Source organism: Tachyglossus aculeatus, chromosome X4 (assembly GCF_015852505.1).
Source record: "Tachyglossus aculeatus isolate mTacAcu1 chromosome X4, mTacAcu1.pri, whole genome shotgun sequence".
Lineage (NCBI taxonomy): Eukaryota > Metazoa > Chordata > Mammalia > Monotremata > Tachyglossidae > Tachyglossus > Tachyglossus aculeatus.
In genome coordinates, this window is record NC_052098.1 from 45626159 (window position 1) to 45642897 (window position 16739).

At 50.2% G+C, this 16739-nt stretch overlaps 1 protein-coding gene across 1 annotated transcript in view; it reads right to left on the minus strand.

Moving 5' to 3' along the window:
• LVRN (laeverin) overlaps window positions 1-14120 on the minus strand; it is a 62085-nt gene extending 47965 nt beyond the window's left edge. The window contains exons 1-2 of the mRNA XM_038769888.1: window positions 13534-14120; window positions 267-409 (exon numbers count right to left, since the gene is read on the minus strand). Coding sequence (XP_038625816.1) covers window positions 267-409; window positions 13534-14120 — 730 coding nt within the window. The remainder of the gene's footprint in view (window positions 1-266; window positions 410-13533) is intronic.
• Window positions 14121-16739: the final 2619 nt, after the last annotated feature.

Consider the following 16739-nt stretch of genomic DNA (forward strand, 5'->3'; position numbering starts at 1 on the left):
GTCCTGGGCGTCAGAAGGACCTGAGTTCTAATCCCGGCTCCGCCACATGTCTGCTGTGTGACCTTGGGCAAGTCACTTCACTTCTCTGGGCCGCAGTTACCTCATCTGTAAAAAGGGGATTAAGAGTGCGAGCCCCATGGGGAACGGGGACTGTGTCCACCCTGATTCACTTGTATCTACCCCAGCACTTAGAACAGTGCTTGGCACATAGTAAGCGCTTAACAAGCACCATTATTATTATTATAAGATAGGGCTCTGTCACTTACCCAGGGGGGGCATATTGGAGAGGGCCACAAAAGCCGGGTGATGGACAATTGTAATATTAAACGTGGTCTTCATGGCAGGCTCGTCAAAACAAGGGAAAGCAGTTCTCGCTTTCGATGGCTCCATTTGGGAGGCAATCATAACCCTGGATTGAAAATATAAATATATTTAGCACAGCCCGTGGAAAAGTCAGTTGATCGTATTTAGTCACTTGTATCTGTTGAGCCCTCACTGTGTGCACAGCACTGTACTAAGCGCTTGGGAGAGTATGGTATAACAATAAACAGACACACTCCCTGCCCACAACGAGCTTACGGTCTACAGAAGGTGGGCAGCGCCATTAGTTGCCGGCGAAAGATAAGCGAAGAGAGAAACGGTTCACATCACATCATCTGCCCACATCTTGCAGAGGCGAACTATGTACAAGCTGAGCACTGTAATGCTGCACGGTCTTCTGTTTCACCATGATTGCTGTCGTCAACCTCATCAAACTCCAGTCAATCCATCCATCGTATCTATTGAGTGATTACTGTGTAAAGAGCACTGTACTAAGCGCTGTACGATGCAACAGATTGGTAGACAGGTTCCCTGCCCACAATGACCTTATGGTCTAGAGGGGGAGACAGATGTTGTTGGGTAGGGACTGCCTCTATTTGCTGCCGAATTGTGCTTTCCAAACGCTTAGTACGGTGCTCTGCACACAGTAAGTGCTCAATAAATACGACTGAATGAATGAAGAGAAATTACGGATATGTATGTAAGTGCTGTGGGGCTGAGGGGATGGTGAATAAAGGGAGCAAATCGAGGTGGCACAGAAGGTAGAGGGAAAAGAGGACACGAGGGCTTGGAGAAGGTCTGTTGGAGGAGATGCGCCTTCAATACGGCTTGGAAGGTGGGGAGAGAGATTATCGCCACAGAGAAAGCGACTGGTGATATGAGATCCCAGACTTTTGAGCTGTTGCTACTCAAAAGGACTAGTGCTACTGGAGGATCTATATCGGGGGGATTCTCCAGAGGGATGGATTCTCCCTCTGTAATAGCTCCCAAATAGATGGGGAATTAACAATGTGTGCCTATGCCACACGGATAGGACTGTGGCCCGGCCTCTTCTCACTTTCCATTTAAAAAAAAGAAGAAAAAAAGAGAAAAGATCAAATCTGAGAACCTGACATGAAACCCTGAATACACTGATGTTTTTCACAGAAAACTCTGGACGCTTTAAAAAAAAAATGGTACTAGTGAAGCACTTCCACAGAGGAAGCACTATACCAATTACTGGGGCAAATACAGGATAATCAGGTGGGATGCAGTTCCTGTCTCACATGGGGCTCACAGACTAAGTAAGTTGGAGTGGAATTAAATCCCCATTTTACAGATGAGGTAACTGAGGCACAGAGAAGTGAAGCGGCTTGCCCAAGGTCACGCAGCAGAAAAGGGAGAAGCAGCATAGTTTAGTGGAAAGAGCATGGGCCTGGAGTTGGAGGACCTGGGCTCGAATCCCGGCCTTGTCAGTTGCTTGCTGTGTGACCTTGGACAAGTCACTTAACTTGTCTCTATAGTTTCCTCAACTATAAAATGGGGATTAAATACCCGTTCTCCCTCCTACTTAGACTGCAAGCCTTGTATGGGACAGGGACCGTATCCGACCTAATTCACTTGATGATGATGATGATTACGGTTTTTGTTAAGTGCTTACTATGTGCCAAGCACTGTTCTAAGCGCCGGGGTAGACACAAGGTAATCAGGTTGTCCCACATGGGGCTCACAGTCTTAATCCCCATTTTACAGATAACTGAGGCACAGAGGAGTTAAGCAGCTTGCCCAAGGTCACACAGCAGACATATGGCGGAACCGGGATTAGAACCCACGTCCCCCGACTCCCAAGCCCGTGCTCTTTCCACTAAGGCACGCTGCTTCTCCATCTTGTACCCAGCCCAGCGGTTAGAACGGTGTTTGACACATAATAAGCTATGTAACAAATACCACACAAAAAAGCGGTGGGGCCAAGATTAGAACCCAGGTTTTCTGACTCTCAGGCTCGTGCTCTTTCCACTAGGCCACGCTGCTCCCCTAGCACTTACAAATGAGCAGATGTTAAAACCCCAGTGTACGGGTGATGCTAAATCACCTTGGACTGTATATCTTTGGACCTGGTCTACACTAGAAAAGTGAAGAGGATAATGGGGGTTATTATCCAGATAACTCAGGCAAAACAAAAATACAGAGTTTTGGAGATTTCAGGCCCAGCATTCCGGATAACCACCTCAATTGTCCACTTGTTTGCTGATTGAGGTCTGGCCTCTTTTGCAAAAAAAAAAGAACAACCCCCCTTCCTCTGTCTCCTATTACTCACTCAACTGGATTGGTTTGACTTGAAAGACCAGAAGGCTCATCCCTTTGTCAGGCTCTGGAGAGTTCAGGGCTCTATCCGTACTGAAATCTGCAAAAAGGAACTTTTAAAATGAATCGCTTTTGCCACCCGGAGTCCCAGAATTGCCATAACTTTTCAACTCTGTGTAACAGGCAACCTAGACCAGGGCATGATCCCCGAGAGGCAGTCTTTGGACTAAAACCAACCTGCCGAGGGATTTTTACTAAGACGCTTGGGGAGAGGGAGTGGAGAGTCTGAGGAAATGGAGCCGGAGAGGCTACACAGAAGGTGTGGTGGATGTGGTGGCCACCACCAGCTAAGCATTGCGGTTGGAGGGAGGGGCAGCTGCTCCCCTGAAAAGCAATGACTCCCTAAGCGGCTTATATGACGATTCAGGAATGATTGGTCAGGGAGAGGGAGCACAGGTTCAGTTCAGGCATGGAACCGGAAAAGGGAAAGCGGAGGAAGAGGAGAGGAGAGGACAGGGAGAGGGAGATGGAGAGGGAGAGGAGAGGAGAGGAGAGGGATGAACCCTCAAGAAGGGCTCCAGAACACAGCCTTGATCAGGCTCCGGCTTACCCTGCAGAATAACCCAGGAATAAGGGGTTTGGAGTAAGCAATGCGGCTATATACTACCCAGAAGTTCTGTACTAAAGTTAGCTGCTTTGATAAAGTTGGGAATCGAGTATATTAGTGAACAATCACCAAGTGGGAGAAGCAGGGGGCCTGGCGGAAAGAGCACGGGGCCGGGAGTCTGAGGACCTGAGTTCTAATCCTGGCTCTGCCACTTGTCTGCCGTGGGCTCGTGGGCAAGTCGCTTAACTTCCCTGTGCCTCAGTTACCTCATCTGTAAAGCGGGGATTAAGTCTGTGAGCCTCACGTGGGACAACCTGATTACCTCGTACCTATCCCGGCGTTCAGAACAGTGTTCGGCACACAGAAAGCGCTTAACAAATACCATCACTATTATCATTACTATTAGCTCACCTGTAAAATGGGGATTAAGACTGTGAGCCCTATGTGGACAGCCTTCTGTCCAACCTGATCATCCCGTATCTACTCCAGAGCTCAGTGCAGTGCTCGGCACACAGCAAGTGCTTAACAAATAACCACCATTATTAAACGGGAATCCGATCATGAAAACTGTCGAGCTCCACCAGCATCAGGTCTGTAGCGGTCCTCCCTGAATCTTGAAAGCACTGCCGTCAGATTCCCTACCACGGTTTCCCTCCAATCCTTCGGGCAGTGGGCTTCGTCATTCCGAGACATTCAAAGCTGTACGGCTAGTGGGTGGAATTAGGTCTCGGAGGCATAAGCTGCTACATCTTCCAGGGCCACGAGACGACCATACGATCAGTTTTACTCTGAATCCGTGGACTCCACGAGACCAAACACACATGACTCGTTACACTTCCATTTCTCCACTCGTCTCCCATTCTGGACTGTAAACTCATTATAGGCCGGGAATATGCCTACCAACTCTGCTCCCAGTGGCTTAATACAGTGCTCTGGTCACAGCAAGTTCTCGATAAATATGATTAACCGATCGACCGATTCCATTTATTCTACTTTGCTGGTAATCACTTCCCTGCTAATAGAGGATAAAAAAGAAAGCTTGGGCTGAACTGCCTTCAGTTTCTAGCTTCTCTATACAATCCCAAGCACCTAGCCCGCACTATACACATAGTAGATCTCATTAAATGTTGGTAATGAAAGAGAAGGGAAAGGAGCAGATAGAAAATTGGCTTGCACCTTCTCCAATGGTTCCACTTTAGAAAGGATGTAGAAATCCCAGCGGATTAAGGTAATAAAGAGAAATATCTGTGGCACATTGAACACTGATATTGTTCCCTTCTGGTTTCTAACAACACCACAGACAGCCTGTTAACGAAATCCCTGGATCAAATATCCACATTTACCCATCCTGACACCGTCATCTAGAGAGAAGTCTTGTGCTGGGACTTAATTCCTTTCTCCAGCTACTTCCAGTTTAGTTTTGCCTGGAAGGACTCCCTAAGTCCTTTGTATATATCTGTAATTAATCAATCAGTCAATTTATTTATTTATATTAACGGCTGTCTCCCCCTCTAGACTGTGAACTCGATGCAGGCCAGGAATGCCTCCGTTTGTTGTTGTATTGTACTCTCCCAAGTGCTTAGTACAGGGCTCTGCGCACAGTAAGCGCTCAATAAATGACTGACTGAATGAATGAATGAATGAATGAATGAAAAGCCCTGCGAGCTAGATCCCACTATTCACCTCAACCCACCCCACCACATGCCACCGAGCTGACGACTTTGGTCACAAAAGTAACCCTAAAATCTAGATTTTAGATTTGTAAACCTCTAGCATCCACTCGGTATTATAGTAATAGGTGGCTCTTTCTGTTGTGACTCTACATGCAGAAGTGTTATTGCCAATGATGACGATAACGCCATCACAAATTCAAAATCATCATCAATGAACATTTAAAGCGCCTCTTTCACTGCAAATGAATCACTGACGGGCTAGCTTGAAGTCCCGTAGCTGAGTCCTGCAAAGCCACACGGTCCTCCTCGTGGTGCAGGTGCCGGCCTTTCATGTCTAGAACAGGGTCTGAAAAGGGCAGGGCTCTAAAAGCAAGGAGCAGGCAGGATGGGTTTGGGCACGGCAGGACGGGCTTCGAAGAGCTAACAGGTCAGAAAAACCTGTTTGGAGACTTCTTCCTGAACCCCGTGAAGACAATGGACCCCACGGCCCCGCTGAAGTTGGCATCTCTGCCACGTGAGGCTTAAAATATATGCCCTCTACTTGGCGGACCCCGAGAGAATCGTGTCCGGGGGCTCTTTCTCCTACTAGCGTAAAAGTGAGCAGATACCGATACTGGATTCCAAATATTTTACACAGCTCCAGTTCCCATCTAACAAGTGCTGAAAGACACAGTCGTTTGAGGACTGAAAAGAAAAATGGGGAGCGATCCACAACAATTTGTCAAATCATCCCCCAAAAACCCACACCCTGGGCAGCCAGATGTTTTGCCCGCTGGACTCCAGATCAAGCATCAACACATGAGTCACTTCTTGTTTATTACTTGTTTGCAAAAAATATTGGACCTAAGTCCTACACTGAACAAAACTACCTCAGAGAAAGTCCACTCTCCCAGTGTCCTGGGATTACTGTGTGGTGACATCCCCCAAGCACTAAATGGCAGAGTTCATTCATCTCAAGTGGGCAGGGCTGTTTCTGTCACCGAGGACGGCATGCACCGGAGTCACGCACAGGCTCTCCTATCAGTGACACAGAGGACGAATCCACATTGGCACTTTATAATTGCCTCTTAGTAGGTCCTAGCCCTGCCTGACCTCTCAATTGTCTCTGAGGCTACACACAGTAAGCGCTCAGTAAATACGATTGAATGAACTGAATGAACCTCCACAACATTTGATAGAGCCTCACCTTCCTCTCCACCCAAATGGCCACTACCCATGAGGATAAAAATAATAATAATAATAATAATGACATTTATTAAGCGCTTACTATGTGCAAAGCACTGTTCTAAGCGCTGGGGAGGATACACGTTGATCGGGTTGTCCCACGAGGGGCTCACAGTTTTAATCCCCATTTTACAGATGAGGTAACCGAGGCACAGAGAAGTTAGGTGACTTGCCCAGAATCACACAGCTGACAAGCGGCGGAGCAGGGATTTGAACCCATGACCCCTGACTCCAAAGCCCGGGCTCTTTCCACTGAGCCACACTGCTTCTCAGTTGATGTTAAAGGAGCAGAATACACAAGCTGAGTTGTACTATGAGATCAGCAAGGTTAGGTAGGAGGCAGAGAGCTGATTGAGTGCTTGAAGACAAGAGTAACGAGCTTCTGTTAGATGCAGACGTGGATGGGCGACCACTGAAGGTTTCTGAGGAGCGAGGGAGGAAATGGACCGCAGTTTTTGTTTTCTACAAAGATGATCGAGGCATTTCCTCTCCATCCCAACCGCTACCCTGCTTGTTCAAGCTCTCATCCTATCCCGTCTGGACTACTGCATCAGCCTTCTCTCTGATCTCCCATCCTCGTGTCTCTCTCCACTTCAATCCATACTTCATGCTGCTGTCCGGATTATCTTTGTCCAGAAACGCTCTGGACATATCACTCCCCTCCTCAAAAATCTCCAGTGGCTACCAATCAATCTGCGCATCAGGCAGAAACTCCTCACCCTGGGCTTCAAGGCTGTCCATCACCTCGCCCCCTCCTACCTCACCTCCCTTCTCTCCTTCTACAGCCCAGTCTGCACCCTCCGCTCCTCCACCGCTGATCTCCTCACCGTACCTCGCTCTCGCCTGTCCCGCCATCGACCCCCGGCCCACGTCATCCCCCGGGCCTGGAATGCCCTCCCTCTGCCCATTCGCCAAGCTAGCTCTCTTCCTCCCTTCAAGGCCCTGCTGAGAGCTCACCTCCTCCAGGAGGCCTTCCCAGACTGAGCCCCTTCCTTCCTCTCCCCCTCGTCCCCCTCTCCATCCCCCCATCTTACCTCCTTCCCTTCCCCACAGCACCTGTATATATGTATATATGTTTGTACATATTTTTTACTCTATTCATTTATTCTATTTGTACATATCTATTCTATTTATTTTATTTTGTTAGTATGTTTGGTTTTGTTCTCTGTCTCCCCCTTTTAGACTGTGAGCCCACTGTTGGGTAGGGACTGTCTCTATATGTTGCCAATTTGTACTTCCCAAGCGCTTAGTACAGTGCTCTGCACATAGTAAGCGCTCAATAAATACGATTGATGATGATGATGATGAACAGAGTGAAGCATGAACTGGACTGGGGAGATTCAGGAGGCAAGTGGGTCAGCAAGGAGGATGATGGAGTAGTCAAGGTGGGACAGAAAAAGTGCTTGAATCAGCATACTAACAGTTGGATGGAAGGGAAAGGACAGATTTTAGTGATGTGACAGTAGAATCAACCAGATCAATCAATCAATCAATCAATCGTATTTATTGAGCGCTTACTGTGTGCACAGCACTGTACTACGCGCTTGGGAAATACAAGTTGGCAACACATAGAGATGGTCCCTACCCAACAGTGGGCTCAGAGTCTAGAAGGGGGAGACAGAGAACAAAACCAAACATATTAACAAAATAAATAGAATAGATACGTACAAGTAAAATAAATAGAGTAATAAATCCGTACAAACATATATACATCTATACAGGTGCTGTGGGGAAGGGAAGGAGGTAAGGTGGGGGGGAGGTGAATGGTGAAGTAGGGTTTAGAACCCAGGTCTCAAGCCGTCCAGCCTGTCCACTAGGCGACATTCCCGCCTAGCGAACCACTTTGAGAACGACTTCCCTAGGGTATTATTCCCGCTTCAATCCCTTAGTGGTACTTTTGACCTTCCAGATGGGCTCCACCCATCCCAAAAATCATCACAATTTTTTTTCCAAGGTGGTGGTAGGGAAGCAGCCATGGGAAACTGTGTTCCCATGTGCACAGGACAAGCCCAGATCCTCTTCATGAGGAGTGTCCTAGGAACACATTCTTTCTTCTTCATTCCCAAGGAAAGAAGGATGTGCCCACCAAATAATGCTGATGGCATTTGCTGAGCGCTTACTATGTGCAAAGCACTGTTCTAAGCGCTGGGGCGGTTACAAGGTGATCAGGTTGCCCCACGGGGGGCTCACAGTTTTAATCCCTCAGATGAGGGAACTGAGGCCCAGAGAAGTTAAGCGACTTGCCCAGAGTCACACAGCTGACAGTTGGCGGAGCTGGGATTTGAACCCATGACCTCTGACTCCAAAGCCCGTGCTCTTTCCACTGAGCCGCGCTGATCTCATTCGCTCTCTGAAGCCTAATATCTCCATCTTTCCGCCTTCATTTTTATACCGTTTTCCCTAACTCACCCTCCTCTTCTAGACTCTTCTGGTGAGGTGCTCCCTGCTTATCTGGGCGTGTCTGACAGGTAAATACCCTATCAAACTAATTTACTTCTCCTTCAGGGCAGCCTCCCCTACAAACAGCCTTATCTTTGGATGAACAGACTCCTGTCTTCCCTGTATTGTGTTTTAATCCAACCGGCTTGAAATAGTTGCAGTTAATGACTAATTTGACTGCCACCTATTTAGTCACTTGAGATAGGAGTCCTCTTTCTACTCTAAGGCTAATAGGAATAGCTTAAAACTCTGCAAAGCCCAGTGACTTTTTGGTTTCTTAAGCCTCTACCTTATAAACCTCCCCTCTGTCTCCCCGTAGCAGGGCATTTAATTAACCATTACGGGCAAATCAGTGGATCGATCAATCGTATTTATTGAGCACTTACTGTGTTGGGGGGGGGGGGGACCGTACTAAGAGCTTGGGGGAGTACAACATAATAGACACGATCCCCGCCCACAACGACCTTAAAGTCTCCAGGCCTCAAAAATCTGCAATTCCTACCCATTCTGCAACAGAAGGAACTCCTTAACATTGCTTTCAAGGCCCTCCGCTACCTCTCTCCTTTATACTGATCTGTCGTTCCCTTCACTTGCGCTTCCTAAACTCCTCTTTCCAACTGTGTCTCACTCTCAATTTTCCAGCCTCTCACCCCTTGTTGACATATTTTCCCCTATTTGGAATTCCCAGACCACCCTCCTCATCTTTACAGTCCTCCCCACGTCCTCCAGGAAGCGTTCCTTGATTAAATTCTACCACCTCTCATTGGGTCATCCCAACAGTCACCCCCTCAGCACTTGCCCCCTTCCCCTTAGCTGTCACGTCTATACTGATGAATGCATTCTATCGACTTAATAATCGCAATAATGATTGCGGTATTCGTTAACCTCTTACTACATGCCAGGCGCTGTACTAAGCGCTGGTGTAGATAGAAGCCAAGAGGGTTGGAAGCCAAGCACTGTTCTGAGCGATGGGGAGATACAAGGTGATCAGGTTGTCCCATGTGGGGCTCACAGTCTAAATTCCCATTTTACCGATGAGGGAACTGAGGCCCAGAGAAGGAACTGAGGCCCAGAGAAGTCAAGTGACTTGCCCAAAGTCACACAGCTGACAATTGGTGGAGTGGGGATTTGATCCCACGACCTCGGACTCCAAAGCCCGGGCTCTTTCCACTGAGCCGCGCTGCTTCTCTTACTTCTCTGCTTCTTTTTGCGTTCAAATTCAGCATCTTAAGTACAGAAAAATACGCTGCAAAGAAATAGTATATCCATTATTTTCAGGATTTTTAAGCGTGCTGCTCCGATGAAAATGAAATCGAAGGTTGACTACTTTCAGACCGAAAGTATGGAAGCCAAACTATAGAGCGTGAGCGGTTTCCGAACTCCCCGAGTGCCTAAAGCACCAAATGGTCGCTCAATATCCGCTCACACACTCTATATTTAGCAGGCATTCTCCAGCTCAGCTGCCTTGCTTTATAATTGTTTTTATAACGGAGCTATGTAACACTTCTTAAAGTAAACTCATCATAGGTCCTCTGCAGTACTGAGGAGCTCTAAAAATTGCTTACCGGGAGATAGCCTCCATAGTCATTTGCCCTTTGCCATGGTTAAGCATTAAAAACCGGGCAGAGAGCCACGCATGAGAATCTTTCAGGTAATATAGTCGGCGAGTCCTATCTGCAACCAAAAGAGCGTAAAAACTTACAACAGCGTAATACATTTTAATTTCAAACCCTTCCCCTTATCTTTCCATTGCAACATCTGGGCTCAGACGTTCAAGGCCTATAACCGTCGGTGGGCTGCGGGGTGTTGGCTGCCGTCCGGGACTCACTGCATTTTTCAAGCGTGGAGAGTTAGGTATCCTCCCACAGTCGTTCGATTCCCTCCCGGAGACCACGGAAGTTTCCAATTCCCCGGCTGTGACATCGCCGCTGGAAAAAGGTCGCCGCGCTCCTCCCCGGTGAGAAGCCAGGGGAGAGAAACGGGATGCACGCCAGGCCGACAGAGAGGCTGTGACCGCGTCGTGGCTACCGCCACGACCTTCCCTTCCGAGACATCCGACCGTGCCACGGTCCACGCTTCTGAGAGCCACACGGACCTTGGGAATGGCAAGAGAGGGTGGTAGAAGGCCGGAGGTCACCGCCAAACCTGTTACGGCTCCTGGTACCATGCGGCGACATCCCCCAAGCACTAAATGGCAGAGTTCATTCATCTCATGCGTGTGGGGCTGTTTCTGCCACAGAGGATGGCAGGCACTGGAGTCACTCACAGGCTCTCACATCAGCGAAACAAAGGATGAATCCAAATCGAGCCGGAGCCTCCGTGTCAGGATGGCACGGCGAACTACTCTGGGGCGGATTCTGGGAGGTGCTGATGCCATCCCAGCTTGTGAGAGGGGCAGACGCTCACACCTCGCGCTCTCCTCGACTTTGGGAAGTAGCACAGAGTAAAGCGCTCAGAGAAACCACAGCGGATTGATTGACGATATTAGAAAATATCTCGAGAAACTACATTGGTATCGATGCGGTCTGGCTGAAGACAAAAACTGGAGATTGGTGCTGTGTGGCTAGGGATATGTTGGGACACTGTTGGGTAGGGACTGTCTCTATACGTTGCCAACTTGTACTTCCCAAGCGCTTAGTATAGTGCTCTGCACACAGTAAGCGCTCAATAAATACAATTGATTGATTGATTGATTGATTGACAAGTGAGGGAAGGCTGGCTGGGAGAGGGCTGGAAAGCCTACCTCTTTACTGATCTCCAACGTACGATTCGTTTCTCTTATAAATGATGTGAGGGTCCACCACAGATTCCTTTCCTCTCCGCCGCCCGCGGGTCAGGGATATAGCTATAATTCTATTTGTTCTGACGATTTTGACTCCCGTCTACATGTTTTCTTTTGCTGTCTGTCTCCCCCTTCTAGACCGTGAGCCCGCTGCTGGGTAGGGACCATCTCTATATGTTGCCGACTGGTACCTCCCAAGCGCTTGGTACAGTGCTCTGCACACAGTAAGCGCTCAATAAATACGATTGGATGGATGAATGCATGACATTGAGAGTGGTTCATTCGTAAAGGCATCTCATTGGTAAACAATCGCGGTAAGGAGATGAAAGAATTTTAGGTTCTCTTTATAATTGAGGGTGTCCTCCGAGATCTGCCTCCGATCTGTCTCTGTCTCTGCCTCCGGCCTCTCCCCGCGCCAATCTACGACGCACAGTGCGGCCCGGGTCATCTGCTCAAAACATCACTCAGCCCACATCTCTTCTCAAAATGCCGCCAGTTCACGCTGGCGACACAAAATTGTTACCTAGGCAAAATGAATAAGGGCACAGTGGCCAAGGACTGCACGTGCCACCGAGAGGGAGGGGGCCGGTTGACTCAATGAAAACCGTCACCGCTACTGCCAAAACGACGAGTGCCGGACGGAGCCCTCGGCCCTCCCTAGCATCGATGTCTAAGCACTGTCTGGTTCTTCACTCCTCAGAAATTGAAGAGGAGAGAAAAACCACTTCTTTCCTTTATCACGCTTCTCTATGCTGAGGAGCAGCACGGCCCGGCGGATAGAGTAAGGCCCTGGGAGTCAGAAGGACCCGGGTTCTAATGTGTGACCTCGGGCCAGTCACTTCACGGCTCCGCGCCTCAGTCACCTCAACTGTAAAATGGGAATTACGACCGTGAGCCCCGTGTGGGACCCGGACCGTGTCCGACCCGACTGGCTTGTGTCCCCCAGCGCTCAGTACAGCGCCTGGCGCATAGCAAGCACTGACCAAACACCATAAAAATATACAGCACTTGGGCGCCACTGAAGTACCGTGACAAGACAGGAAGATAGGGAAGGATGGGCGAACCGGGAGCAAGAAGGAGAAGGAGACAAAGGGAAGACGGTGAAGGAAGAACGAAAGGAGGTAAGAAGGACGACGATCAGAAATTAAGCGTGAAAGGAAAATCCGCTCCCGCTCCGTAAGGCTGCAAGCTAGACCGACGGCAAGTGGTGTCCATAAATCCAGCAACAGTTCATTTTACCAGACGGAAACTCTTGCCAAACCTTTTTGAAAGCAACAGTGGAATTCAGAGGTTAACAAATAGACAGTCTGTGAAACGAAAGCTACAGATTGCAAATCCCCGAGGCAACTGACCAGACTGACTTCAAAGTCCCAGGCGTTTACTGCAGAAGATGGGTGGTGAAGCAATTTGGTGGGTTTATACTGTGGGTTTTCTTTTCCCCCTGCAAGCATTTGGAAACGTTTTGTCTAATAATAAAGCGGAAGGGCAAGCAACTGTGTAAACTGCAAATGCAAAACTAGTGAGGGAGTGAGAGCGCGTCTGAGAGAAAAGGACTTCTTGGCATCTCAGTTATAAACCATCTTCAACCGTGGAAAAGAGGGAGCGAGGGAGCTGGGGTGTGGGGAGAGAGAGAGGCAGGAATGGGCAAGGAGGAGGGAGAGGAGAGATGGAGATGGATGGGATGAAAAGGGAATTCGATCTGGCTGGAGAAGACGGATGCTGCCGGATTTTGACGGGCGGGGAGAATTCAGGCTGAGGGTCCTTCCTTGCGGAGGGCAGTTGATTCTTTACTGAGCGCTTACTGCGCGCAGGGCACTGTACTAAGCGCTTGGGAGAGGACGATCCGGTGGGGGGGGGGGAGCGGGAACCGGAGAGAATCAATCAATCGATCGTTTTAACTGAGCGCTTACTGCGTGCAGAGCACTGTACTAAGCGCTGGGGAGGGACAAGTCGGCAACGCAAGAGAGAAGCCTGCGAGGGGGCTGGAGGGAAGGCTGGGGGGGGGGGGGGCGAGGAAAGCGGGTGGAGAAGCCGGGTGGAGAAGGGAGAAAGAGGGGAGGAGGGGAGGGGCCGCACCGCGCCCTCCCGAGCGCTCAGCGCAGTGCTCCGCACCCAGCTTTGTCCACCCCGCTCCTGCGGTGATCGGACGGGGTTCCTGGAAGGGCCGGGCCCGGCGAGCGGGCCCGAGGAGGGGCGCCCATCACCTGCTCCGGCCCCGGTCCTCGTAGTGGTTGACGAAGAGCCCCGCCAAGTCCCCCGGCCGGTGCAGGGCCGCGGAGAAGTTGAGCTGCAGCAGGTAGAGGCGGCCGGGCCTCAGGGCCTCCCCCAGCTCCAGCACCAGGAAGTCGGTGTCCCGCGGCTGCCACCAGCGGTCCAGCGGGACGGCGGGGGGCTCGGCCGCGGCGGCGGGGAGCAGCGGCCCCCGGACGGCGGCGCCCTGGCAGCCCAGCCGGCCGCCGTGCAGCAGCACCGTGGCCGTCGCCCGCAGGCAGCGCGCCGTGATGGCCACGCGGCCGCCGAAGCGGGCCGGCGGGGCCCGGCCGGGCACCAGCCGGGGCCACAGCTCCAGCTCGTAGTGGCGCGGCCGCAGCTGGGCCGGGAGCCGCGCCCGCTCCCACGGCCCCCGCGGCGGCGGGGTGGGCGCCGCGGTGGGGGCCGCCGTGGGCGCCGGGCCCGGCCGGCAGCGGCCGTACAGGGCGGCCAGCACGCTCAGCGCCAGCAGCAGGGCGGCCAGCAGCGCGCTCAGCACGGCGCCCGCCGGCCGGCTCAGGTAGAAGCCCCGCGCGCCCATCCCACCGAGCGGGGGCCGCGCCGCGCCGCGCCTTCGCCTCGCCCGCTAATAACCGGCGCCGGCAGGGGAGGGGAGGGGAACGGGGGGCGGGCCCTCCTCCTTAGCCACCGGCCCAGCCGGCCGATCGTCATCAATCGTATTTATTGAGCGCTTACTATGTGCGGAGCGCTGGACTAAGCGCTTGGGAAGTGCAAATCATCAGCAATCGTCTTGACTGAGCGCTTACTACGTGCGGAGCACTGGGCTGAGCGCTTGGGAAGTACGAGCTGGCAACATCTAGAGACGGTCAATCAATCAATCAATCAATCGTATTTATCGAGCGCTTACTATGTGCAGAGCGCTGGGCTGAGCGCTTGGGAAGGACAAGTTGGCAACACATAGAGACGGTCCCTACCCACCGGCGGGCTCACAGTCGGAAAGGGGGAGACGGAGAACAGAACCAGACATACCAACAAAATAAAATAAATAGGATAGAAATGTACAAATAAAATAAATAGTGTAATAAGTGTGTACGAACATATAGACATATATACGGGTGCTGTGGGGAAGGGAAGGAGGTAAGATGGGGGGATGGAGAGGGGGACGAGGGGGAAGTCCCTGCCCAACGGTGGGCTCACAGGCTAAAAGGGGGAGACGGAGAACAGAACCAAACATGCCAACAAAATAAAATAAATAGGATAGAAATGTACAAATAAAATAAATAGTGTAATAAATGTGTACAAACATATAGACATATATACGGGTGCTGTGGGGAAGGGAAGGAGGTAAGATGGGGGGATGGAGAGGGGGACGAGGGGGAGGTCCCTACCCAACGGTGGGCTCACAGCCTAAAAGGGGGAGACGGAGAACAGAACCAAACATACCAACAAAATAAAATAAATAGGATAGAAATGTACAAGCGAAATAAATAAATAGAGTAATAAATATGTACAACCATATATACATATATACGGGTGCTGTGGGGAAGGGAAGGAGGGAAGATGGGGGGATGGAGAGGGGGACGAGGGAGAGGTCCCTACCCAACGGTGGGCTCACAGGCTAAAAGGGGGAGACGGAGAACAGAACCAGACATACCAACAAAATAAAATAAATAGGATAGAAATGTACAAGCAAAATAAATAAATAAATAAATAAATAAATAGAGTAATAAATATGTACAACCATATATACATATATACGGGTGCTGTGGGGAAGGGAAGGAGGTAAGATGGGGGGATGGAGAGGGGGACGAGGGAGAGGTCCCTACCTAACGGTGGGCTCACAGGCTAAAAGGGGGAGACGGAGAACAGAACCAAACACGCCAACAAAATAAAATAAATAGGATAGAAATGTACAAGCAAAATAAATAAAGAAATAGAGTAATAAATATGTACAAGCATATATACATATATACAGGTGCTGTGGGGAAGGGAAGGAGGTAAGGTGGGGGGATGGAGAGGGGGACGAGGGAGAGGTCCCTACCCAACGGTGGGCTCACAGTCTAAAAGGGGGAGACAGAGAACAAAACCGAACATACTAACAAAATAAAATAAATAGAATAGATATGGACAAATTAAATAAATAGAGTAAAAAAAATATGTACAAACATATATACATATATCCGATCATCATCATCAGTCGTCTTTATTGAGCGCTTACTACGTGCGGAGCACTGTACTAAGCGCGTGGGAAGTACAAACTGGCAACATCTAGAGACGGTCCCTACCCAACAGTGGGCTCACAGGCTAAAAGTCAGTCGGTCGTATTTCGTGAGCGCTCACTGTGTGCAGAGCGCTCGGGAAGGCCAAGCTGGCAACACGGGGAGACGGTCCCTACCCAACGGTGGGCTCACAGTCCAAAAGATCGATCGATCAATCAATCAATCGTATTTACTGAGCGCTTATTATGTGCAGAGCACCGGACTAAGCGCCTGGGAAGTACAAGTTGGCAACATATAGAGACAGTCCCTACCCAACAGTGGGCTCACAGTCCAAAAGATCGATCGATCAATCAATCAATCGTATTTACTGAGCACTTACTATGTGCAGAGCACCGGACTAAGCGCCTGGGAAGTACAAGTTGGCAACATATAGAGACGGTCCCTACCCAACAGTGGGCTCACAGTCTAGAAGGGGGAGACAGAGAATAAAACCAAACATACTAACAGAATAAAAGAAATAGGATAGATATGTACAAGTAAAATAAATAAGTAGAGTAATAAATATGTACAGACATATATACATATATACAGGTGCTGTGGGGAAGGGAAGGAGGTAAGATGGGGGGGATGGAGAGGGGGACGAGGGGGAGAGGAAGGAAGGGGCTCAGTCTGGGAAGGCCTCCTGGCTAATTTGTGTGACCTCACATCTTAAAAGATGTGACCTCTAGCCCCCTTTCACGGAGCCGCCGCAGACCAGCCACCCCGGTTATCACCTGTCGCAACATCATCCCCATCCAGGTCACGATCGCCCCCCCGATACTCCAGCCCACGACCATCTACAACGCTCCGTCCTGCACAAACCATCATCAATCGTATTTATTGAGCGCTTACTATGTGCAGAGCACTGTACTAAGCGCTTAGTAGGAACCACCCTTCCTACTAAGCGCTTAGTACAGCGCTTAGTAGGAACCACCCTTCCT